Below are 26,779 nucleotides of genomic sequence, written 5' to 3' on the forward strand. Positions count from 1 at the left end.
CCGTCCGGCGGTGAAACCGAACCCGCAGTGCGCCAGGTGACCAGCGCCAGGCCGACACGCGGCCACCGGACACGGGAAACTGGAGCGGCCCGCGGCCCGCGCCGGACGCCGGACGGGACGCTCCTGCAGGTGAGATAATCCCCGACCGATCGGCGGCGGTTCCCGGCCGCGAGCGGGCCGCCGCGCCGCCCGGCTGCCGCCCCGGCGCGGATCGCAGGTCGCTGATCAACAGACGCTGGGTATATGCTGGGGAGGGAGGGCACAGAGGGTCGATCAGAATAGGAATGTTAAATAGACACCACCGTGAAAAGAGCAGCTTTGTTCGGGTGGTGTCGGTGCTCGTGTCTGTCGCGGTGTCATGTGAAAGCGATCCGTTTGCATAGCTGCTGCCTAAGTACCGAATAATCGCATACGCTGTAATTTAGCGCGGCGTTTCCACTGAGAGATGATTAGGTTGGCTGGAAAGTAGATTCTTTTCGTCTCGTTTCAATATTATAGCTGGATTAAGTTATTCTTTTTTATTTTGATTTCTGATTCATTCCTTTCACTTTCTTCGTATATTTTCTAAAGACGCACTTCAAGAGCTCAGAAGGTTATTTAATGCATTCTGTTGCCATCAGAAAACTAATCACTTTTCCTTTTCTGGCTATCATAGTACTTTTGCAAACTACTCAGCATAAAAAATCATGTTTCAGGGAAATATTTAACCGTACCCAGGTCCAGGAGCCGCTTTTACATCTCAGGAATAGCAGGGTTGATTACACTGAAAGTTGCACGTATGCACGTGCAGGGCTCACTTATCACTATTACTTTTATTCACTCGTCGCCCATAAGATGTCTTGGTCTAGAATTTGAGAAGAGTTGCTATAAGAGGAATCGAAATCTAAGAAGAAGAAAAAAAAACACTGAAAGCGCTCGGCCACAGCTTGCCATAGGGCAACTTCTGTTGCAAACACGAAGAAATGACTCGCTCCTTTCAATGCCTTGGCTCTCACCGAACATTTCTAAGTGGATTGACACTGAAAAACACGCAGTTGAAGACTCCATCAACAAATTATTCATCCATGATGTATCATTTGTAATTAAAGCTCTTACTGTTCATCGTCTCACACGATGCAGCACAAAACATTGACATTAAACAAATAATTCAGCCCGTTCATTACCAATGCCTCATCGCTCGCGAGCACACCTCTGCCGCGGGACCGCCGCCACACCGATGCGCCGTTCCGCTCCGTTCCCGTTCGCTGATTATGTCAGCCCTCGGTAATCAACACGGCGGCCGGCGGCGGTGTTTGAACCGGATGGGGCCTGCCGGCCCGGCCCGAGCCCGCCGAAACCTGACCCCACCGCCGGATTACGAGCCGCCGCGACGGGGCCGACGCGTGCCGTCGACCCCTCCCCTCCCCACCGACGGTCGGCGCCGACCCGTGACACGTGACCGTCTATGGAGAGCGCGTCGATCGGCGACAGATAGCAGGGTAATTGTAATGTGCGTGATTAAACATGGTTCAGTCATTAGCTGTATATTCAGCTGCATTCTGTTCAGTCCATAAATGAGTGGCGGCTCACGTGTGTGCAGGATTCCCATTTGTTTGCGGCTCCGCATTTCGATGGAAATAAAAAGACGATTACATCTCATCACTCTGGAATTGTTATCCACAGTTTAGCCGGTCAGGAAGCAGCCTTTTTAACTCGTTTTTTGGCAAGCTTGGGTTTCAGCAATACGGCGCTTTGATCATGCTTTTTCGCAAAATTAATCGACTCTGCATTGTCGATTGTGAAAGTTACCAAATAATATGAACGTTGCGTTGATTAACATATTATTTCATCTTTAGCCTGTTATCCCTTTGAAAGATGGACCGAAACATTTACATATTCTTCCAAGCTTAGCCAACGTTACTGTTTTAGCATTATCATTGAAAATAATTGTTTGTGTATAATATTTCTAAATCTCTTTCGATTACTGCGATACATTGATGCAATTTACGATTTATGCGATTGAAACGATTTGTTGTAGCTCCATATACATACACTGTCCCTATTGGTCAAGCCTCTTCATCTCTCGGGAGAGCCTCGTCATTGAAGTTGAAGTGTGAAATTGGCACTAAATTATGTGTCACATGACCTATATAAAGTTTTGCATCAATATCACCTTTGTAGCCTGATATGTGTGACCTTCCTGGTCCATGTAAGACAGCAATGCATTGAAAAAGACAAGAATATACTATCGATAGAAAATTATGAATTATGAAAGTATGCATTTCAGCATCATCATGTCTGAAGCATTCGTGATATCTAAAAGTCGCTTTAAACTGACCTGTGAAGTGTGAAGTCCTTTTACACATTTAGGTCATTGAAGCTGGGTCGCTTGGTAAAGGTTTCAGAAGCATTGTCAGATCCAAGGGGGAGGGGGCAACCGGGCCAAAGTCATGACTGGGGGTGGCCATAACGTGAGTGGGCCCCTTCCAAAGAGAATTAATCCCTCTAAAATCCCATCATGACCCGCAATTCCTAAAAGATGGCAGCATTGCAAGCAGGATAAGTAAAAAAAAAAATATTTCCAATCCCAGTTAGTCTAAGTTCACCTACAGCGGAATAAATCTGTCATCGATAACCTTCGGATGCCTACCTGACCTTTAGTCTGACAAAGGAACTTTGATCTTTTGAGCTCGTTTGAATTTTGAATGTCGAATGAATGTACCTATGTGGAATGTTTCGATCAGACATTTGTCCTAGCATGGACTAAGCTTATGCCAAAGATTTTTTTTGGGATAATTGATGCCTACATCCCAGTAACCATAATAAAGTGCCCAAAAAGTGGCCGGCTTTGGCCCATCCCTTTGAAAATGGCTGGATCCGCCAGTGTTCAGAAGACTGCAAATTGCAATTGCCAATTGTTGCCGGGGCTCAGTTGGTAAAGCGTTGGAGTCCGCGTAGTGAAAGCACGCGTTCCCGGTTACAACAGTCCGGGTTCGAAGCGCGACGGGCGATTGACGTTTATGAGCCTCCTGATAGGTATATGGTTGCGGTTGGTGGCAGGCCGTAGCTAGGCGAAGTCAGTGAGGGGACCGGCCGTGCGCGGCTATGTGCGCACATTAAACTTTGGACTCTAGATTCTGCCATAGAGCCGGAATTGCACGATCGGAGGGTAGAGGGCAAGGTCAACACAGCAAGAATCGCTTAGCGGGGGCTCTGTCCTTGTGAATTCTTCCATTCAAAAGGTTCGAACTAAATTTATAAAAAAAAATGTCGTCAGTGAAATAACTCAAATAGTTTCGGAGATAGCAAGAGGAGGCCAACAATTTATCTGTAGGGCTGGCAACATCTGGCAATTGCTTTATGGGACACGGGGTCATTATTTGTCTTGATCATTTCATTTATCCGATTCGATGCCCACTGCCGGTAACGATTGAGCACATCGCAACTCGCTTGCGCGTTGCAGGCCACTGCTCAGAGAGCGTTGGGCAGATGACGCTGCCGGCCTGTATGGACCTTAGCGAGGTGGCGCCCCTGTCGCTGCCCGTTCGGGCTCGCCACTGCAGTGTTCACCCAGCGGCAGCATAGTGATCTGCACGCAGAGCAGCAGCTACCGCCCAGGTAGCTGTTTATATATTGAAAACCCTCGCCGGACCTATTGGTTTTCTACATACGCGCCGGCCGAGGAGGGGGGGGGGGGCGGGTATGACCCCCCTCGCCGTTTCGCCTCTAGTGGAGCTAGCGCGTCGCGGAAAAAAATGAGCGTGTGCACCGCAACGAGACGCAGAGATTGGTACCCGATTTTAAGGTCCTAGGTCAACCGGTGACCTCTGAGGTCAGGTCAAGTGCCCTAAGATACAGTTCCGTTTTGGTGAGTAACTTCGCAAAAAACGGCCGCAGAGCCGCGATTTTGGCAGCAACGTGTTCGCCTTGTTCAGGCGCGTCGAATGACATACTTTTTGTTTGGGTGAGGTCAACTTAGGGTGTTGACCTCAGGTCACGGTCAGGTCAGCGCCCCCAGGTCACGTTGGTCGAAGGAGGTCATGTCGCATATCATTCGATTCGGCAGGTCTTCCTGAGTCCATTGGTGGTTTTCCCGACTCGCTAGCTCAATTTGATCAAGAGTTATTGACGAAAAACTAATATGAACCTAATGACGTCATAAATGACGTCACACAGGGTCAGCATTGCAAAAGTGACGCATCTAACCTTGCAAGGAGTGCATTGAATTACGATTCTGTGAGCTTGAGATAGTTGGAGATCGTTCCCGGCGCCAGAATAGCAGCTTTCACTTTCTCTATTGACTTACAATGGTGAGGTCACGAAAATGACTTGACCTCATATGACCTTTAGGAAAAATCCGAGATATACACGTTGTGGGAATCGTAATGGATACTAGATCCTGCAAGTTTCATTTCCTTGTGAAAGCTCCTCTGGCAGTGAGGGCGTTGCGAAGTTGCAACATCTGAAGACCGTGCAGAGGTTCACTTATGACTGACCTGACCCGAAAATACGAATGGCGTCAAAAGATCCGGCTTGAATCAAAGGTCAGGTATGCCTAGTTTCAGCTCTCTATCGCCAGCGTGTTCGGAGCTATCGCGAAAGAAAGCTTTGGGGGGCAGTACTCGCCCCCCTCGGCTGGCGAGGGTTAACTTGCATCTTCTGCAGGGATTTTTTGCTAAGAAAGATGAACGAATTTAATAAAAAAAAGATATATCATTTACAGACCTCCTTAGGTATGCCCATGGAATATTACCAGCATGGAATGCTACCATTCAATGTTCAACGTGTTTGGCTCCAATTAAGTCTTACATAAGCTTACAGAGCCCATTTGCAATAAATTCATCACTTTTGGCGGAAGTTGTCTGTGACGACCAATCACCGCGAAATATAATGACATTTGTCTCGAACGAATGCCTATACCTACTTAATTAATGCAACGCTTTATTGCATTAGGTGCTAACGCTACTCTACTCGGGTGAAGGCCCTAAACCAAACAGGTGCCAAACAGTTCAAAGATTTGGTTCAGGGTTGATTTAGCGGTTTGGTTCAAAAGCAAGTCACATCATGTGCTGTGTTATTAACTTATAAGCTTACCATTATAGGTACACCTGTTGAGCTATGCTGCCACTATTCCTTGGAATAAGCTGCAGACATTAGAAGTTCGTTATCGTCATACGAACATTGTCATTGTCATCGTCATTGTCGTACATCCATCTCCAGCACAGCACGCACCCGACGGACGGAAGATTGTGTCCTCACGCTGCTACTGCTTAGGTTACCTACCTCGTATGCTGTATAATACATAATGCAAAGTGCTTGCATAGGCGAGATAAGTCGATCAATTATGCATTCGCATACAAAGGGACATTGAATAAGCTGTTATAAAGATCTCCATCATGGCTGTCTACTACGTTTGAAACGATCCAGCCTCCCAACAAATGCGACGCTTTATCAGCTAAATGTTATCAATGTGCACTTCATAGATATTGCCAGCCTTCATTGAAAACCATCCTCTCTTTCGCAAATTTCATATATCACACGTCTTGCATCAAACGGCATTTGATGCCGTCTTTGCGAATTCCGACACTGAGTAGTGCGGCACAGCATACCTTCAGGCGTAGACGCACAGAGCCATCTAGTGGCGCCAACGTAAACTAAACGGGTGCGTGACTGCCTGGGCGTTCCGGTCGACCGTCAGAAAAGTGCTGGTCGGTGCACTTCGTCTCAACATGCACGAAAGTTAGATTGACGAAGGTCTCACATTTCACTGGACAAACGTTACCAAAAACATTTCTCAGCTCTTCCATAGATTATCATCACAATAATATCGCAATTATTCTGTAAGTGTTTCCTCTCTGTCGCTACTGTGTCCCGTGCTGCGACCCATTCAGTTTGGCTGTTATTGGCCGTACTCACCCATTTTTCGGTTGCGCTCCTAATCCGCCACAACCGTGGGTGAGACGACTTCGGACGAGAGAGGGAGAGAAGTAATAAAAAAAAAACGAAAAAAGAGACGTTGAAATAACGGGTTGGTGCCCACTTTCAACATAGTAAACATCTTCAACAAGGTAACAAAGTATCGACACGGATTATGTGATCCGTAATATTGACATTATACATGGTTCAATCGCAGATGCCACCTTGCAATTTGCATAATGTTTTTTTTTTTGCCACACCTTGGCTTTATTGAATTCCAATTTTGTTACCCTAACAATTTCCGATATGCTCTGCCTTGCTGAATCTATGTACGAGTATATGTGTTCCTGTCAACATCCCGACGCTTTTGGTCAGCTTGAATTGATGATTGTGAAGGTCAGCGTTTCTTTGTGGGCTGGGTATCGGCAGTTTTTTAGGACCGACAGGGGCGAAGGTATGTCTCAATCCATTTAGACGCTTGTTCCAAGTGCCCAGTATCCGATCTGTCTCCGATCAAAGGGCAGACCGTTTCATATAACCTGATAACTCAGATATGATTTGCCCACTCTGCATCTACCACGCTTCATTCCCTTACGCCGTATATCCATTGTTGTAATCCTTACATAAGCCCGGTCCCGATCTACATACGAGTAGCTCTGACACATTTGCTATATACAGTCTGTTAACCTTTTCTTTCCTCTGCTTTCCTAGGACTTTTAGTCTTCCCTGAGTCTGTCTCTAATCCTCCAAAGTGATGTGTTGCGTGATATGTGCTCTGTTCAGTGTGTGTCTTCTGCCCCCGGTGCCCAATCCGGACCCGGTCCCGGGCCCCCGCCTGGCCCGGTCCAGTCTGATGGTCCAGTGCCAGCCATCGACCGTCGGCGTCCGCTCCAAACGACGCACAGTGGGCCGATATGCCATGCTAGCGCGACAGGGCCTGAATCTTCGAACGGAACCCTTGGTTTTTCGCGAGTAATTCACGTAAAAAGCGGCCGATCGCAACGAAACTTTCAGTACCCTCGCGATAACTACATTCACAGCTAAGCTGAAAATTTCATGACCCTGACCTTCATGATCTTTGACCTGTGACCTTCTTTCGAGACCATGTTTGGCCGGAATCGCGATTCAGCGTATGTCGGCTCGCATTAGCCGCGGGTTTGCAGTCTTTTCTTGGTTTAAAGCGTTCAAACATGGGATATTATGTTGCTCCCATGCATTAGAATGGGTGTCAAGGTCACCAGAAGGTCAGGTAAGGTCATTGACCTTTGATGACCTTGGTTCACTTTTTCGAGTTTTACATGTTTCTAGGCTAGTTTTTGGAGCTGAATTCGAATCTAGCAACCATTTGAACATTTACTATGTAGCTTTGGTGCCTTCGTAACATGTGACAAAGCTGTCAGAGGCGGTTGCCACCTACTGCAAATACCCGGCAAAACCCTTACTAGTTGACCTGACCTGACCTGACCCGACCTGGCCTAAATGTATGAAGACATCATCTATGACCGTAAATAATATTATATTCGTGATCAGCACCCATAAAACCCATAGCAGCCACCCTTTACGACGTTCTACCAGGTCCCGATTTTCCCGACTTTTGGGTCATTGACCTGACCTGGAAGGTCAATCGATGACCTAGGACCTTACAATTGGGTATCATCAGCTTCCTCTTGTCACGGGCAACACGCTCGTCTTTTCCGCGAAGCTCTAGCTCGATCAGGGGCGAAACGGCGGGGGGGGGGGGGTCCCCCTTCTATACGTTCGCGGCTGGAAAAACACCACTAGGGGCGAGGGTTAAGCCAAATCTGAGGGCTTATTTCAGAAAGACCGCTAAAAGAGCAATTGAATGCACTTTTCCGCAACGATGTAGCTCTATTGGTCCCCGATGTAAGAGCCGGTTTTCGATAAATGTTGATAAATGCAACATTCTACCTTTGATGACCTCTGGTGACGTGACCTTTGACCTGACCTAGAAATGACTAATTACTCCATCTGGAATTTCGGGCGCTCTTTCGAATGCCACTTACTACGTGTCGCTATGTGGCCCAAGAGCCGAGTTAGAAGGGGAGTGTTCAATCAACACCTCCCGGCCCGGCGCGTTTGACGCCGAGCACCGGTCCGGCGCGGGTTGATGTTTGGCTGCTACATCCAAAGTCGCAAAAAGTCGCAAAAAATGACTGTCGGATCTTGTAGTGCAATGAATCATTGACATGTAGTGAGATTTTCGAAGCGGTACTCTGCGGTACTTTTTTTAAAAGTCTATTTGTGTGTGACATCAATTATGTGAAATTATATTTTCGTCTTTAAATCTTTGCGGTGCCAATACATCATAACCAAGTAAGAGTTCGCCATTTTCATGTGGTTAGGTGTGTTCTGCAGACCCGGAGCTATCGTTTGATGTATATAAATGTGGAATTCCTCCTCAAATTGTGATTGTTTTTGTGGATCAAAGATACGTTGTCGAAGAGTGCGGGGGACGAGTTCGGTCCAAACGATTCCGAAGTTCGTGTTTAAGCTGAGTTTTCGCCATGAAATAGCCATTGTGTTGGAAAACAAAGACCACAGTAATGTAGTATGATCATTTTTGAACAAATTGGTATAGGTTTCATTGCACATCCACAAAGTTCGATTTTTTTACCCATGTCGTGCTAGACCTGGCGATCGGCCCTGTGTGCGACGGGACATCGATTTTCGTCGGGGGGCGGCGGTGGCGCCGGCGTGCCGCCGCCGGGCCGCGTCGGCAATCATCGGTGGAACGTCGCCGTCGCCGCCGACCGACTCGGCTCTTCCGCAGCATCCAGAGGTGAGTGGCTCCTCTCAGTCACTGAGGAAGCCGCTGGAGTTATCCATTCGGTTAGTGTATCTCAGTTTTCCCGTGGCCTTTGTTAGTGTCATGTTGAACGGGTGTGGAATGTGTGGTGATCTTTGTTGCCCCGGTGGCGATAAATAATAAGGTGTGTTACCGGCAGTCACGTGGATCCCCCCACCCCCACCCCAGCCTCTGGGATGGGTTACTCCTCGCAAACACTTAAACCATGAATGCGTATACGGTATGTGTGTCTGTCTGCATGTACCGAGTTTCCTTAGCGACGTCTAACGAAACACTTGTATGCACCAGCTGATGAGGTCCGACTATGAACAGCAGCAGTTTGAGGCGTCATGTGGGGGATGATGGACCCTGCACAGATCCCGCCTGACGTGGAAATGGTCGCAGGTCCGACGGGGATGCCGACCAGGATGGGCGAGCAGGCTGCCACTCCCACCGTGAAGCGGAAGAACGGCTTCTTCTCCAGCATCTTCAAGCGGAAGCGGGATGAGAACGACCCTGCTCACATGGTGCGCACCGCCGGAGACGGTGAGTAGGTGTGAGTGCCGCTGGAAACAGTGAGCTAGTGTGAGCACGGCTTGAAACGCACATGGGATCGGGGATAGGGGGTGGGTGATATCAGGATTAGATGTATGAGATGATACTGTTTTGTGAAATCAGGAACAATGCAATAATAACATGCAAAAGTCTTATGGTGCACAATGCAAACACTTTTGAAACCTCACACGATTAAGCGTCATTATTCAAACACGACACAAACACAAAACATTTCGCTTTTAATACGGAATCACAGGTAAAGGATGTCAGCAAATTCCTCGCAATTTCCCAAATGCGCTGGCCACAGACTTCTTTATAGATTAGAGAAATCTGGCTTATCTGATAATTGCATTTCCAATCACAGCGTTCAAAAGCATTTACCGAAGTATTGGCTGGTGTTCGAATGTGGTGTGGAAATATGACCTATGGGCATGTAGTTATTCAATTAGAGAATAAGTTATGTTGCGATGTTTGTGTCATTATTCACTACACTTTCCTATTCTTCTACATAGCGTAAAAGCTATTGACGATATCGTAGCGGCGTCCATCAGGGAGCCTAATCCCATTCCGGCAGGCTCTATCTCTTGCTTGGTCAGAAGACTGTCAAGACTGGCACATCTGTCACATATATCTCCGACCGTAGTCTGAGTTAATGTGGATGCGACAGAGTGATATTTTTTCAATAATTCTGACGCAACTATCGCATATCTCTCGGCCGCCGGACCCGGGCTTTTGTGGATGTGACGTTAGAAAAGAAATTGGAGCCGGGCGGCATGATCAGGAATTGAACTGTGTAAAACTGCAAGTAGGTAGGTAATTAGGTAGGTATATGATAAAAAGTAATGCTATATGTTACTTGATCAAAAAATAAAAATATCGCGAAGTAGTATAGAAATATATAACAAAAATGTCCGCTGTATCACACCTCAGTAACCTCATCATATTTTGGTCATGTTCAAATATATCGCTGGATATTACACAATGCAACGTTTATCCAGACCTATAGTTAGATTAGTACCAGCAAGCACATTTCTCGCATAGCGAAGGATATCCATAAAATTTCGCCAACGACGTCCGACGACATGCCATCACGTGCATGGAAATATAGTCTTTAAGCACACATGTAGGTTTATTGCACGACGCGAAAAAAGCCTGGGCAGCTGCTACGTCCTAGACACAGCCAAATTATTATCATCCATCGCACAGCACAGATGGTGTTACCTCTTCTCCAAGCTTACCAAAGATTTACGCAAAATTTGAACAGTTTTTCATGCTCACGTTGTTCTGGTTATCGAAGCTCATTACCAAACATAGCCAGCACGGTTCGTCGATCGGGACTCTCCGTCCGGACACAGCTGCACTCAGCATCCTCGACCAGCGTGGGCGCTCTGATCCAATCGATTCTGGCTAAGAAGATCGCCACGGAACTTGTTTGTCGCATTTAGTAGAAGACCTGCGGCATGTGGGCGTTAGACGAACTAACGATCTGGCACTTAGCTCACGCCTGCAGTTCCGGGGACTGTCTGTCGGGTGTTCAGTGGAGGAGAAACCTACCACAAAGAACAAATAATCCTGCTCTCCTATTGCACAGATTTTATAAGCAGACATCGAGTAAAATATTAATTATTTTTGATGAAACAGACGTATGGCTTAACCTTTGGTCAGTTTTTCTTTGTCAATGCTGAACGAATATATCTATTTTCAGTCTTGGATATATTTTTCGGTCAGTTCCTTTTGAAAATATCTTGTTTATTAATAAACGTAAAAAATGGCATACAAAACCAGACATGAAAATCATGCATTATATATTACGCGTTCAGAATGCACCATTTCATAAAATGGCAACACACTCCTGAAACTTTTGCTGTTTTCATGTTTAGTGTAGGAGTTTCTATGAAGCATAGCACAGTACCTTTGATAACGGTCATTTCGTAAAATTGCAGCCTTGCATGCCGCGTTTATCGATATTCTCATGAGTATTTTATCAATGCAATCAAATACCGCTTACCAGATAAAACAAGAAACTAGAACCATGCGACTGTACCAAATCACTAGGATTTACCGTTGCATGCCTGATGACACATGTGTTGAATGTTGTGAGACACCAGGTTGGAGGTCCTGTGGCTTTGGACGTTAATTTCTGCTGACAACATTCCATAGCGCCGTGCTAATTGAGCCTTACATAACTCTTGTCAGCCCAGCTGTTTTTTAGCTCTTGAATAATTAACAATACAAAAAAAATTTACTCAAAACTTGCTTTGATTTTGTATTAGCAAGCCCTTGGCAAGGACGTGAAGTATGATATAATCGCATATTGAAGTGAAGTTTAACGTCAAATACCACGCCGTATCTGTTTTACTTTGAAACATTTTTCATGTCTCCCATGTAATTATAATCTTACGCGCCTTTGTGTTTTAGATTCCACTAGTCAGCTCTCTTTTACGCCTTTGTCTTCCGCCCAGCACCCCACTGGATGATTCAGATTAGGATGACTCATCACCCTCCACTCGTCGGACGCGAAGCTCCCCTCTCCATTGTATTTCCATCCTCTTTCCTTATCTTTCGAGACCAGTCAACTCCGTCCAACACATATCTGCTGGGTGCCTTCATACGTATTCATAGATACTGAAACCAGAAGGCTTTTGTCAAAAATATGCTTATGTTGCTTATTTCCGTTGTCTAAGGACAATGTGACTGGCGTTGTAAGGCTGCCATGGCTACTTTTTTTACAACTAGCGTTCCCCGTCGTGATAGACGCGTGAGATATTTGATAAGGTGTGCGCTCTCCGTGTTGACAGCGTGTGTTTTGTTGGCTCGTTCCAGCGCCGCTGTCCCCTCCCGCCGACCGAGATGGTGCAGAACTCCACATGATGGCTAACATGGAGGAGGTAAGTAGGGCTGCAAACGCTGCAGATCACAGGGTTTTCACTCCCTGGCGTTTAAAGCAGTTGTGCTTTTACCTTGAATTAGTGGATGGGTGGTCTCCGCAAGAACCGGACGCTTAGGTCGGACGCTTCAAATAAGCTCTAAGATGTACTCGTATGAGTCGTAAGTGCCCGCTCTCAACAGTGATCCGTGTCGCGTTAGAAACAAAGAGAGTTCACAAATGATGAGAGATGGAATTCCTTTTCATATATCTATATAGTTCCTTGGTTCCTGCTTTTGATCGGGATATCTTTTTACGTCAGGATAACATCAAACACCACAGCTCGTCAACCATAGAACTGTCATTGAAACTCAATTTCTGAGACATCGTTGTTATTCTTATTATCTTTTCGTTACTGTCTGATGTCTCTTTTGTAAACGATTGGCTGAACAAAATAAATTAAGCTGAAAAGCGACGCTGATCAGAGACAGTACAGTACAGTCTCCCGGCACAAGGCAACAGCAACCACACCGTTGTCATGGGTGTTCCCGCACAGTGTCAGAATCTTTCACGGTCAGACCGTCTGTCAGGGTTTTCGCGGAACGTGCGGCGACACTCTATAGGGCTTCTTGTGTGCGCTGGTGATAAGATCATTGACGACACTAGGCCGGTCACGTGCCTCATGTGCCGCCTGATGATGAGAAACCCTGTGACTGTGTTCCAGAAACTAGATGGTCAGATTTCACGAACAATTTACTTGATATGATAGACACAGATGTTGAACGTGCTTCGATGTTCAATCGATATTTCACATTCTTAATTTCTAATGGGTCTTGAATCGATCTTATCAATGCTTCATTTTAATGAATCGCTGGCGCAATCAACTTCACATTGCACGGTCAACATTTCTATGAAATAATGTGCGTACTGTAAAATAATCGTTCGGTTTCCGAACGATTTCTTGTGCAGAGTGAAGTCCTCATTCACTTATTACATTAACAAACTTCACATCATGTCCTTATGAATATACAAAACGTGTTGTAGGTTATACTGGTCACTACGCAACTGGCCGTCAACACACTGTGTTAATGTGCTCAGTGCTCATCCTTATGACTGCGCAGAGAAAGACTGATCCGGCATCCGTGAGTCCAAACCCAATTTCCTTTAGCCTCTGGCCAATGGTGTGCCATCCAATTTACGTGTAAAATGATATCCGTCAGCGGGGAGTTGTGCCCGGTTATGCGGGCTTGATCGAATGCTATAAGGCGATGGCCCATGCGGCCAACATCGCTGTGTGGGCTCTAACGGACCTACGTAATAAGACCCGACCCGCTTGGTGAGGGCCCCTCTCCAAAGAATTCACCCGATCAGCCGGACTTTAATTGTGAGTTTAAATCTATCTAAGTATATCAGTGAATATTCTTTTAATTTTTGGGCGAATATAACAATGCAACAATACGACTATGGTCAATCCTACGCGCATCTAAATTCCGAGCAATACCAAAATATCAGCCCATCCTCTGGAATTTATAACAACTGAAATATCATATCACTCGTGTTTCTCATGAATCTTGCCCTCCACCGAACCTATCTTCACCGAATCCCACCTCTTACGTCACACTCAATGACGTCACTCACTGTCCCTCTGTTGCAGGACCTGCAGAAGCTGCAGATGTCGCGGCAGGACAACCCGTTCCTGCAGCAGCTTCAGAGCAGTGCCGACGACCTGGTAGCCCCCGATGACGAAACCGATGACGCCAGGCTCGTAGTGACGGTTAGTGACGCTTGGTGGCGGCTCCGCGGGCAGTTTCAAAGTGCTGGTGTGGTGTGTTGATGTTATATTGTGGCTGTATGTGATGAAAATGCGGTGCTAAAAGCAGAACTTATTTCTTATATGTACATATAACCGTCTGCTGGGCGCCATTCAATGCTTCACAGCTAAATTCCGACCTCTAGGTACAATTTACAGCCATGAGCCAATCCAATAATGATTGTCCTTTTCCATAAGAGCCGGGAATGACGGATAAGGGCTTAGGTAGTCCATTACATCTCTGCACTCATAATGATCTCAGGTAGTTTTTGCAAAAATGCCCGACCACTTCGGTTTCTTTTCCAATAGAAAAAAAATCAAACGAGTAGGGTTTTTAGTTATGGAACAAAAAGCTCGTTTTTTCACTGACGACCGTTTTTTACCCACAGGAGTCCGGCAACAGCCGGCAGCTGGCCCTGGCGGAGATCCACTCACACCTGGTGCGCAGTCCTCCGCCGATCCCTTGGCCGCGGTCCTCGCAAAAGTTCAGCTTCGACGACCTACACGAGCCGGCACGTATCGTTGTATGTATTGTGTGCATTGCATGTATTGCAGTATTCATTGCATGCCATGACACTTGGTGCTGTCGTTTATTGCGTAATGACCCTACATAGGACGTCATTCCTGCGACAACTACGTCGACCCGAATAGAACGTACATTTCCGATAGGACCACAACGCCAGCAAAAGTTGGAAATGAAAATGGATATGGGCAAACATTTGTTAATTGTTAGACTTTTCTTTATTATCATCTGTGACTAGGAAGGAGCTGTCTGCTTGAGCTTGACGTTTATGGCTTCATAACTCATTCAAGATAAATTGTGATGATAATGTGAGACAATCGTTTTCACATTTCTCCAACGGCAGGTCATAAGAGATTCAAAGCTTATTCAGCATGTCACTAAGGAACATAACGAGCATAATTATTCCCGCCCCACATTTACAGATGCGCAAGGCACAGAACTCCTATCTACTTCGTTAAACAAGCCTCCCCACGGATATATACCCGCTGGACTAGCGGCGTATATCTCTGTCCCCGCGGCACGCTACATTCTTTTCACGTCAGCTCCCGCTGTATTATCGCGGACTTGGATGCTCGAAGGCTCTGTTCTTCCCCGTCATATCCTCTTGGGAGGGTACAAGGGAGATCACTGGGGAAATCTCCGAGAGGTCAATGGTGAGGTAACGGGGGAAGTGGCACTGAGAAGGTCCAAGGAAGATTACCGGGGTGGTCACTGCCCTCTGGTGAGGTCAGCGCGGCGGTGAGGTCAATGAAGATGTCAGGAGAGGTTTTCAAAAGTTTATCTAAGAGGCTAATTAGGGTCACTGAGGAAGTCATTATGGGCAATTAATGAAACGTTTACTGTCTACTGAAGAATCTATTTTGTGCTACGGAAGGAATGCCGATTGCAAATTTTGTGGTCATTTAGGAAGACAGGGCGGAAATCTAAAAGATGTAACTGGCAGAGAGATAGGTACCGTTCCGTTCTCGACAGCGCGATGCTGTAAGTCATGTTTGTACTAGCGGTATCACTACCCGTACATAGTTACATGCGCATTGCGCTTGGTATCACCAGTGCCAAGAGCCATCTGTGTCGGGCTGCTGTCACCGTGTTTTTGCGAGGCTGGAATGCACGAGGACAAGGAAAATAATGAATGAGCCCAAAGGTCAAACCACATGGCATGTTACTGAGCCTTGCAACGGCGTGGCACGCCAGCCTATCACTCCCTGTGTCTTCTAAAATGTAATGAGTAGCGTGTTCATTGGATTAGATAGTATATAAACGTTATATTATATTCACTAAGACACTCATTATTTATCGCGTGCACCCCATTCACCATTGCAAAAGCAAAACACTCATGCAAAAGCAAAATTACATGAGCTTAGCCTCTATATAAGTGAATATGTAGAGCTGCAAAATCAATAGATGAGATGAAATATTGTCTCTAATAATGTTCGACGAATGGTCCCTACTGTTAACGCCAGACCCCTTGAGACCCTAATTTTTCGCGATTATTTTTAAATGCGTGGAAGAATTTCAACCAAGCTCAGGACATGGCCGTTTCAAGACCTGCCGAAACTTTTACAATTAAGATATTTTATCGCCATTTCAATATTTCAGGCACTTCTCATTGACTCGTAATGTTAAATTTCCAGCAAGATTTTCACCCGGTGTGTAGAGGCTATCACCAGTCAGCCTGTGATACGTTATGACGTCACCGCTAAGCCCCGCCTCTGTGGTCTTGGCCTGCGGCGGTTTCGGGCCGGCGCGCGGTCACTCTCGCTGTGGCGGGGAGCAGGGACGGTCGAGCGGTGCCGAAAGCCGGCGGAGTTGTGCGTAACGTCTTGGCTGACAGTGCCCAAAGAGCGACATGATGACTGAGGAACCATAAATGCTCAATGCGCATTGCTTGTACAATGCTGATATGTTCGCTGATATTTGCTTCATTTCTTATAAGCTGCAAATGACGGGCAGATGGCATATACCTGACATAGGGTTAGGAAATATTCACCTGTATTTAAAGCCTATGGCGTTGCAGATAATGCGATAATGGGATGTCGGATGTTACCAAGTAGCTGCCGATTTGTACATCGCTATGCAACCATCGAACAACGCAATAATAAGTTATTGCCTTCGCTTCACATCATAAGGCTCGCTCGTATTTCAAACAGATATCCTACATCAAAAATCGTATTTGTTAGGAATCGTTAACGTTTGTTCGAAGCACGTGTGAGTAGTAGGTTGAGGAGTGATGGTCCTCTTGGTCCTATATACAAGAGTCAACAAGAACCTAACATTTACTTGACCGTCTGCTGCAATTGATTCATAGAGCGTGAAGCGTCAGCGAAATTCATAGTCCTTTACAGATGGCAGGGGTGTCGTTTGTACAGAGGTCGCTGATGGGCACGGGTCAATGCCGCAGTCGTGGGCGGAGCCTAAGTCATATGACGTATGAAAGCCTCTATCCAGGATGGAAAAACAGTTAACATTACGAGTCAATGACATGTGCCACAAATATTTAAGTGACAACAAAATGTATTTGAAGAAAAAGTTTCGGCAGGTCTTGAAACAGCTACTTCCTAAATATGGTTGAAATTATTCCACGCATTTAAAAATAATCGCGAAAAATTAGGGTCTCAAGGGGTCTGGCGTTAACAGTAGGCGCCAGAAAGGTCAGAAAATTGATATCACAAGTAGCGTGTTTATACTCACTTTACACCCCCAAACGGCCCCTGGGGTCAATTCACTCCATTCAGACGGCGTGTTGCGTGTTTTATAACCGGGCCATCGCAGCGCTCCTCAGGCACCGCGATGGAGACCAAAATGGACCGGCTCTGATGGAAATGCTCGTATGCTTCCCACCACTCAGCTAATGAAGTCAGTTTCGGTTATGCAATGCATGCCATCAGAATGCATAATTGGATGATAAATGCTGTTGGCGCTCATGGTAAGAGCTTATGCTTGTAGTAGTAACATGGCTGGACTTGGAGTCAGGGTACTCAGATCACCTCAGACCACCTTGGTCCTGATAAAAAACACCTGAAGCACGTGTTAGCTAATTTCAGCGCAGTTTAACTCGGCCGTCTCTTTGAGTGCGCGACCGTTTCCATTTCAGGAGGTCATTCCCAGATCAAACCTGCGTCCTCTGGCAGCCAAAGAGCGAGGCCAGGTGATGGACCAGTGCCTGCAGGATATTCTGCAAACTCAGCGCTGCATCCCGCTACAAAAAGGTATTGTATAACTATATGTACATACGGAAGGTTAACATTGCAAGTGCTCGGTTTATTGGAGGCTAATATTATGCCATAAATTCGAGTCAGTTGAGTACGACATGCACACAGAATTGACACCCTCTGCCGTCTACTAGGTCACTTGTTCTACGTTTTCGTTGTCTTTTTGAGGACCTCGTCCCCAGTTAATATAAAGTGTGTCAAGACCCGCTGTTCATATATTTACTTTTGTAATTTATGTAATAAGGGCCACAGACTTGTCATTGTTGGCACGTATCACGAAGCGTCAGCTCGGTAACTAGGTCAAGACCAATACATGACCGAAACTTTCGTTGGTCATGCGAACTGGACTTGGTTTCTGAAATCAAGGCGATACTCGCTATGAAACAGAAAGCTTCATTATTACAATAACAATATATTGGTACATCAGTCATATAAGGGCAACAAAATGTAGCATCATTAGTTTTTAAATCGTTTAATTCAAATAAGATTTTTGAGCGTCCAGCACGTTGCAGCCTTTTGTCTTTCGTTCTTATAACTTAGATAGGGAAAATGTTTATCATTTGCTGTTAAATAAAGCACGAACCGGATGATTGACTCCTGCAAGGCTTGTGAAAACTTACTGAACTCTTCCGCGGAAAATGCGCCACCCGGATATCCTACGGGCTACGATATCCGGGTGGTACGAATTAACCCTCGCCGGCCGAGGGGGGGGGGGGCGGGTGCCGCCCCCCCCATAGGGTTTTTTCGCGATAGCTCCGAACACGCTGGCGATAGAGAGCTGAAACTTGGCATACCTGACCTTTGATCCAAGCCGCATCTTTTGACACCAACCGAATTTTTGGGTCAGGTCAGGTCACTGACCTATGACGTCATAAGTGAACCTCTGCACGGTCTTCAGATGTCGCAAATTCGCAACGCCCTCACTGCCAGAGGAGATGTCACAGGGAAATGAAACTTGCAGGATCTAGTATCCATTATGAGTCCCACAACTTGTATATCTCGGATTTTTCCTAAAGGTCATATGAGGTCAGGTCATTTTCGTGACCTCACCATTATAAGTCAATGGGGAAAAATGAAAACTGCTATTCTGGCGCCGGGAACGATCTCCAACTATCTCAAGCACACAGAATCGTGATTTTATGCACTCCTTGCAAGGTTAGATGCGTCACTTTTGCAATGTTGACCTTGCGTGACGTCATTTATGACGTCATCAAGGTCATATTAGTTTTTCGTCAATAACTCTTGATCAAATTGAGCTAGCGAGTCGGTAAAGCCACCAATGGACTCAGGAAGACCTGTCGAATCGAATGATATGCGACATGACCTCTTTCGACCAACTTCGTGACCTGGGGGTGCTGACCTGACCTTGACCTGAGGTCAACACCCCAAGTTGACCTGACCCGGACAAAAAATATATCATTCGACGCGCCTGAGCGAGACGAACACGATGCTGCCAAAATCGGCGCTCTGCGGCCGTTTTTTGCGAAGTTATTCACCAAAAACTGAACCGTACCTTGGGGCACTTGACCTGACCTCAGAGGTCACCGGTTGACCTAGGACCTTAAAATCGGGTACCAATCTCTGCGTCTCGTAACGGCGCACACGCTCGTTTTTTCCGCGACGCGCTAGCTCCACCAGGGGCGAAACGGCGAGGGGGGGGGTCGTACCCGCCCCCCCCCCCTCGGCCGGCGCGTATGTAGAAAACCAATAGGTCCGGCGAGGGTTAACCCGCAAACACTGTCGAGTAGCGGTCATCTTGTGACGGACGGTTTGTTTTTCTCCCCAGCCTCGGCCGTCGATGAAACGTTCACGGGCCGATTGAGTCCTCGGACCAGTCCTCTGCGAGCGCCGCTGAACGTCCGACAACTCAGTCCCAGGCGAGGTAAGTTACTGAGCGCAGACCGACCTAGCGACTGACTGACTGACTGACTGACTGACTGACTGACTGACTGACTGACTGACTGACTGACTGACTGACTGACTGACCGACTGACCCATTGACTGACATATGATCTGACTAATGACGGCTGAACGTCCGGCAACTCAGTCCTAGGCGAGGTAAATCAATGAGATCCTAGACGGAACACCGGCCACCGACCTAGCGACCAATTGACTGAGCGAATGACTGACTGACTGACTGACTGACTGACAGACTGGGCGACTGAACGGTCCACTGACTAACATCAGTTGACTGATTACCGCTAAACGCTCGACGGCATGCTCCTTTCGCTCGGCATGCTAAACGTAATCGCCGAAGGCGAAGTAAATCACTACATTTTAACACCAAAACACGACTGACCGACTGCAGTAGACGTGCTCTTGCTGAATACTTGCTTGATACGCTTTTTATACTTCAGAAAGCTGTATTCTACAACTGTGCATTGAGTCAGTTCAAGATCGATAATAGAGAGAGGCAGGGGCGGATCCAGCCGATCCGTTTGGGGAGGGCAAAAGTTTCCGACCTATACGGCGACACCGACCCACCGCCGTACCGGTGACCAAGCGACTTTACAATGACACACTACACCAGCATGCATTCAGTTGAAGGGAATAGTTCACTTTCACGAAATTGTTTTTTTTTGCAATGGATTTATGATTTTTGTATGCTAAAAAAGATCAGCAAAGTAAATAAAACCTTTTTATAAAAAGATATTATTTTCTATGCTTTAATATGAGAAAAATTCATCAGTCTTAAAAGGGTGCAAAAGAGAGAATGGCCCCTGCAAGGCAGACATCCTCAGCAAGGCACTTTTCGGGACGATAAATGGAATATCTTTGCCTAGGGTGATCGTTGGGCCGTAAAAGCTCCTTATTTGTGCTTGTCTCAGCTTAACCCTCGCCGGCACAGGCCATTTTGCGTCCTTCGACGGCACAAGGGGGGGGGGTTGGTACGACCCCCCTCGCGTTTGGCCCCTGATCGAGCTATAGAGCTTCGCGGAAAAAACGAGCATGTTGCCCGTCACGAGAGGAAGCCGATGATACCCAATTTTAAGGTCCTAGGTCATCGGGTGACCTTCCAGGTCAGGTCAATGACCCGAAAACCGGGAAAATCGGGACCTGTTAGAAAGTCGTAAAGTGTGGCTGCTATGTGGTATTCCGGGGTGCTGATCACGAATATCGTGTTAGTTTTGATCAGAGATGATGTCTTTAAGCATTTAGACCAGGTCGGGTCGGGTCAGGTCAGGTCAACCGGTAGGGGTTGTGACGGGTATTCGTAATACGTGTCAACCGCCTCTGACAGCTTCGTAACATGTTACGAAGGCACCAAAACTGCTTCGTAAATGTTAAAATGGTTGCTAAATTCGAATTCAGCTCCAAAAACTAGCTTAGAAACATGTAAAACTCGAAAAAGTGAACCGAGGTCACCAGAGGTCACCAAAGGTCAATGACCTGACCTGACCTTCAGGTGACCTTGACACCCACCCTTATGTCGACACCTTTTTTTAACCCCACATCTGTTCTCCGGTGAATTTCCGGGAAGCACGAAAGATCTCTTTTTAGAAGTGTCCAATCGTCCGATCCTGATCAAATTTGTGTGTTCGTAAGTTTGCTCTGGCATTGCTTGATCCGCCGCCAAGACAGACAAACTTGAGAAAAATCGAGTGACTGTACCTTTTTTGAAGGTTTCTAAACAACTTGTCTGAACTTCACGGGAGAACAAATGTGGGGTTTAAAAAAAGGTGTCGATGTATGGGAGCAACATCAAATCACATATTTGAACGTTTGAAACCACGAAAAGCTTGCAAAAGCGCGGCTAATGCGAGCCGACATACGCCGAATCGCGATTCCGGCCAAACATGGTCTCGGAAAAGAGGTCACAGGTCAAAGGTCATCTGGGTCAGGGTCATGAAATTTTCAGGGTAGGTGTAAAATTGATCAATGCGAGGGTACTGAAAGTTTCGTCGCGATCGGCCGCTTTTTACGCGAGTTATTCGCGAAGGGGGGGGGTTGCATCAACCCCCCTCCCCCTGTGCCGGCGAGGGTTAAAGGTAGTGTGCCAGCTTTCTTAGACCGTATGGAGTTAATGGCCCAGATAAGGAGAACCGGATTTTTAGAACTTATCCATACCTTCAAAACTCATAGAAACGTCTTAAATTCTTCAAATTTTGAGTACCCCAGTGCGAAATTCGCCCCGACGGGTTGTCGGTCGTACCCCAACCACATTTCACACCACTATGAACAATAAATGCACACACTGAAATCGCTATTACCGATATGCTCATCCAATCAAGTTTCGATAAACCCGTTCATCATCAGCTCCTGCGGTTTCGAACACGCCTGTTAGGTGGCTTCTGATGCTCGTCGAGGTCGGAATTTCCAAATACGCGTGGTGCGTCGGGCCGCGCGCTCTGACTTCGGCCAAGAAAAATGCGTCAGCTGATCATTGTCATTTCTGCCACTTGCGTGTGGTGAAATGGGGTCATAACTTATAAGACGGCTTTTTCATATCAGTTATTATACATAAAATCATATTTGAAACCATAAATAATGTTCGACAGCCAAATAAAAGAAACAATACCAATACGGGCTTACAGTTTAAGGCTCGACATTGTGTTGTCTACGATTAGACAGCTGATAACTCATTCCCGTACGTCGTATGGTCGTAATACTATAATGACCTTCGCTTATTGTCACAAGTGCGCCGCATTCGCGATTGTTGCCCGACGCCTGTTTGCAGGTGAGCCCACTACAGTTATACATATCTAAAAACCGAAAAACTTTTAGGCGAAAAAGGCACTATTCCAGGCCCATTTTTGATTTTTTTTTGCGATATTAGGTAAAAACAGAAGCTTCTTATCCTAGGAAAAATAAAATGGGAAATCTTTCAAAGGTGGCACACTACCTTTAAGCTACGGAACTGCTATTCCAGGTCAAAACAAACCCCATATTAAAAGTGAGCTATTTCCTTTGAGGGAGTCCCATCTTTTACCAGCATAACGATTCACATCATCATTAGCGAGCGGTCAGCTCCTTTCTTCAGAATGACCGTCACGGAAAGTTCTGCTTTTCGTCCAGATAGGCATCGACACCGTATTAGATTTTCTCATCTTTGGGAGGGGCAAAAAGATAGTCTTGCCCACACGAATTAGCTTTGGGGAGGGCAAATGCCCATTTTGCCCTCCCCTGGATCCGCCACTGGAGAGAGGAGCGTCTCACACGAGGGCGGCGAACAACGGCGCAAACCAAGGTTACATGAATATGGTCGTGTGACGCTAAACTACTGCTATAAGATAAAGACCGCTAAACTACTGCTGTAAGATAAACTATCACACCGACCAACCGACCGAACAACCAAGCCATTGTGCTTGGCAGCATGCGACATGCATTTGTGCGGCGACAGCTTTTTTATTTTTGCCGCATCGACACTTTGCAATATGAGATGCTCCATTTCTGTCTCGGAACTTCCAGCTGCTCTCCCGTACTCCTGGCTCCCTGTCCCCTTTTGCTTTCATCCCATTCACTCTAGCATTGACCCCCCATGTCGTGCAGGTCGAACCCCACCGGACCGCCCCCTGCTGGAGCCGCCAGTACCGGAGGAGACAGCGGCGGCCCCGGAGTCCAGGCTGGACACACCACTAGCGCCGGTCCGAGCGCCTCCGCGCGTCACCTCACACGGTCAGTGCAGGGGGCGCTGCCAACACCTGCGGTCAGACAAGGTCAACATGCCCTAGGGCAGGGGTCGGCAAATGGTGGGGCATGCCCCCTTTGGGGGTAATGGAGCCCCTCGGCGGGGGGTAATGGGGGCCTCTGAGAAAGCCTTATCTTAGAATTAATGTCTCCCTTGATGGGACAGACATCACGCCTGTTTGGTCTCAGACTCTCAGGGTTCAAAGATCGAACGCTAACCGTCGCCCCTTTATTGGCGTTTTCATAACAGCTAACGTAAACGGGGAGGGGCCGGTCGGACCCCAGCCTCTCGGCCTCTGAAATATGAACTGGAGCTTTGCGGTAGAAAATTGAACGTGCTACCCGTGACGATAGGAAAACGCTGCTACCCAATTTTAACCTTCGCACTTATAGGGGACCCCCCTTTTCCTCGGGTTTTTCGCGAATAACTCGCGCAAAAAGCGGCCGATCGCGATGACATTTTCAGTACAGGTTTATCAATTTTATACATTGTAGCTAGAATTTCGCAACCATTTGAACCAGGGCTGCGGAGTCGGAGTCGGAGTCGGAGTCGGAGTCGGAGTCGGTCGGAGTCGACAGTTGTGACCGGAGTCGGAGTCGAAGTCGGAGTCGATTTTAGAAACCCGAGCCGGAGTCGGAGTCGGAGTCACCGAAAATCTGTCGACTCCGCAGCCCTGCTAGGTCTGCGGAGTCGGAGTCGGGAGTTGGAGTCGGTCGGAGTCGACAATTCTGCCCGGAGTCGGAGTCGGAGTCGGAGCTGGTTTTTGAAAGCCGGAGTCGGAGTCGGAGTCGGAGTCGCCGAAAATCCATCGACTCCGCAGCCCTGATTTGAACATATACCAAGTAATTTTGGTGCCTTCGTAACATGTTACGAAGCTGTCAGTGGTTGTTGATGCCTACTATAAAGACCCGACAGGACGCCGTTTGGTTGACCTGACCTGACCCGAACTGGCCTAAATGCACGAAGACATATGTGATCAAAACTTAGATAAAATTCGTGATCAGTACCCCGACAAACTCCACAACATCCTCACTTTACGAAGTTCTGACAGGTCTCGATTTTCCGACTTTTTGGGTCACTGAGCCAACCTGGAAGGTCAATCAATGACCTAGGACCTTAAAATCGCGTATCATCAGCTTCCTCTCGTCAGGGGCAACACGCTCGTTTTTTCCGCGAAGCTCATGCTTGATCAGGGGCCGAACGACAAATAGGGGTCCAACGAATTTCTCCCCCCATTAGCGGCTGGCAAAACACCAATACGGGTGACGGTTAACTTCCTTGGCCATTGGGTGACTTAAGACTTTCAAAGGGTCAATGACAATTGTGTAGTAGATCAGAACCCGCTGTACCTTCTAGAATTGAAATTTTATGACCTTCCATGATCTCAAGAAACAACTGCCTAACAAGTCAATAGTTATTTCTCAGGGTTATGTCTGTCAATGTCTGACATGTTTTATGGCAGATAAAAAAATGATCGGCTCGAGGGTAAAATTGTGTCGTGATCCGACGTTTTTACATAATAATACCCGAAATACCCAAAGAGTCACGGAAAGGTATGACATTTCAGTGAGCTCGGTTGTGTATGCAATGGTGTCTGGTAGGGTGGGGGTAATGGCCCTGCCTGGCGCCCGAAAAGGGGGCACGACCCCGGAGGGCCTGCCGACCACTGCCCTAGGGGATGGGGTGCAAATATATATGTGATAAATGGAATCGAGATTGCTCACCTACTGAGCCCAGCTTTAGCTAGGTATGTTGGTAACATCAAGAGTTTATGGATGCCGTGATGCATCCAGTGTAAATCTTTGCGCATATTGACTGCATAAGAGTACCAGTGAATATGCATGAAACCTATGTTGCTCACTGCCTTTTCTTATTACAGAAGTCAGGCCTAAACTGAGTCTTCAAGTCAGTAGCAGTGGCTTCCAAAAAAGTCCAGAGAAGCTGGACATGAAGCGGCCTAACACTTAAATTCTAGACGTCGGGCAAACGACAACACAAACGACCAAAGGAGTGCGGCAGAGAGGACGCCACGAATATTGACAAGATATTGCACATGGGGCAGCGAGGGATAATTTCGCATGCGTGAGAGCTAAATACCTGCGATAACTCAGCATCATTCCAGTGGAAAAGACCATCGTGGGGTAGAAACAGCTAATTAGGTTTTCTTTATTTGTGCATTTCCCTGAGTGACGCGCTCGCGATGAATGAAACATACCGGAACAGTCTGCATCGAACGTGAAAATGCAATGGGGGGGGGGGAGGAACCCTGGCGCCCGGCACTGACGCTGTCTAGTCACAATGTTGCTTCAGACAGGTCAGAGAAGTTCACGAATCTCGTCAACATGAATCTCGGATTGACCTATAGGTATGATAGTATAGATGCCGTAGAGAAAGGTAGAAAAATGACGTAGAATCTCAGGTGGCAAAGTGCGAGACGATGTGCTGTAGCGTCTGCGAATGGGCAAATTGAATCATATATCTCCACGCAAAAAATAATATGCGTCATGTTAGTAAGGTTTTACCATGGTTTTACTGACAAAATGCAATTGGCTGGTAATAAGACAACGTATGTGCTATATTTTGATCTCTGTACCAACGATATTGATGTAAGAGGCTTGTGTGACACAATATTTTGTACATCGATCCACGTGTGCGAGTGTTCTGCCATTTGTCAGATACCTGCTGACGACAACTATAGGGTGTGTCACAGATAGCATGATTCATGTTGTCTCATGGTGTGTGAATGTCATATAATGCCTGCAGAATGGTGAAATGAGTTGATTTATCTCACCTTAAAATCTCAATGTTGGTATGTAGCTAGAATAAGCATAAGTGTGCTTGTGAGCCCAGCCAAGAGATTAACATACGACTTTCTATGGATCCTGCCACCTCACGTTTTCACACATCGAAAACGTCATGTTGTTGGTAAACCCATTATGATGCGTGCTTGTTAATTAATTATATGACGTAGTGCATTGTGAATATTGTGAAATCCCTGCATGGATTTATAAGCAGCCTATGAGGCATTGCTTTCGTTGAAGGTGTTCGCAAAATATACAGCTTTATCTGAGTAGATAGTTTGGAGTTTGATTTGATACCATAGAACGGTGCCGTAACAAAATGAGAAAGCGCTTCTACTGACCTTCTGACTTTATATTTTGCTATACCTGTTTGAAAGAAGCATGCATACAAGTAGGTCAATTATGAATACGGACTGCATCAATATTGGCTGAAAGTCGAATACGGGTCACCCAGAACCAGGACGTCAGTGCTGGAACAGTCAGGCCTGTGCTGGACAGTGCTGCAATCTAAGCAATGCATCTGGGCTTTTTGGTGTGCAATGTACAGGTCTCGCGGGTTTTAAGCCTGAAACAGACTCTCCTCGCAGTCAGGAAATCGCATGCTGCGAGAGTCTATTCAAATACATGGAGGCACGCTCGCATCAATCGCACGCACCTCCCGGATGCGATTGATGCGGGAAGA

The 26,779-nt window shown here is 46.7% G+C and overlaps 1 protein-coding gene across 1 annotated transcript; it reads left to right on the forward strand.

Annotated features, from left to right (window-relative positions):
• LOC122386757 lies at positions 1-26,366 on the forward strand. The gene is made up of 10 exons (XM_043376304.1): positions 1-129; positions 8,545-8,695; positions 9,107-9,247; positions 12,080-12,144; positions 13,777-13,896; positions 14,322-14,456; positions 17,550-17,664; positions 19,454-19,549; positions 23,158-23,283; positions 25,176-26,366. The coding sequence occupies exons 3-10, from the start codon at positions 9,118-9,120 to the stop codon at positions 25,262-25,264; spliced, it is 876 nt and encodes a 291-aa protein (XP_043232239.1). The 5' UTR covers positions 1-129; positions 8,545-8,695; positions 9,107-9,117; the 3' UTR covers positions 25,265-26,366.
• The last annotated feature ends 413 nt before the right edge of the window (positions 26,367-26,779 follow it).

The sequence above is a fragment of the Amphibalanus amphitrite genome, unplaced genomic scaffold (assembly GCF_019059575.1).
Source record: "Amphibalanus amphitrite isolate SeventyFive unplaced genomic scaffold, NRLGWU_Aamphi_draft 000261F_arrow, whole genome shotgun sequence".
Taxonomy (NCBI): Eukaryota; Metazoa; Arthropoda; class Thecostraca; order Balanomorpha; family Balanidae; genus Amphibalanus; species Amphibalanus amphitrite.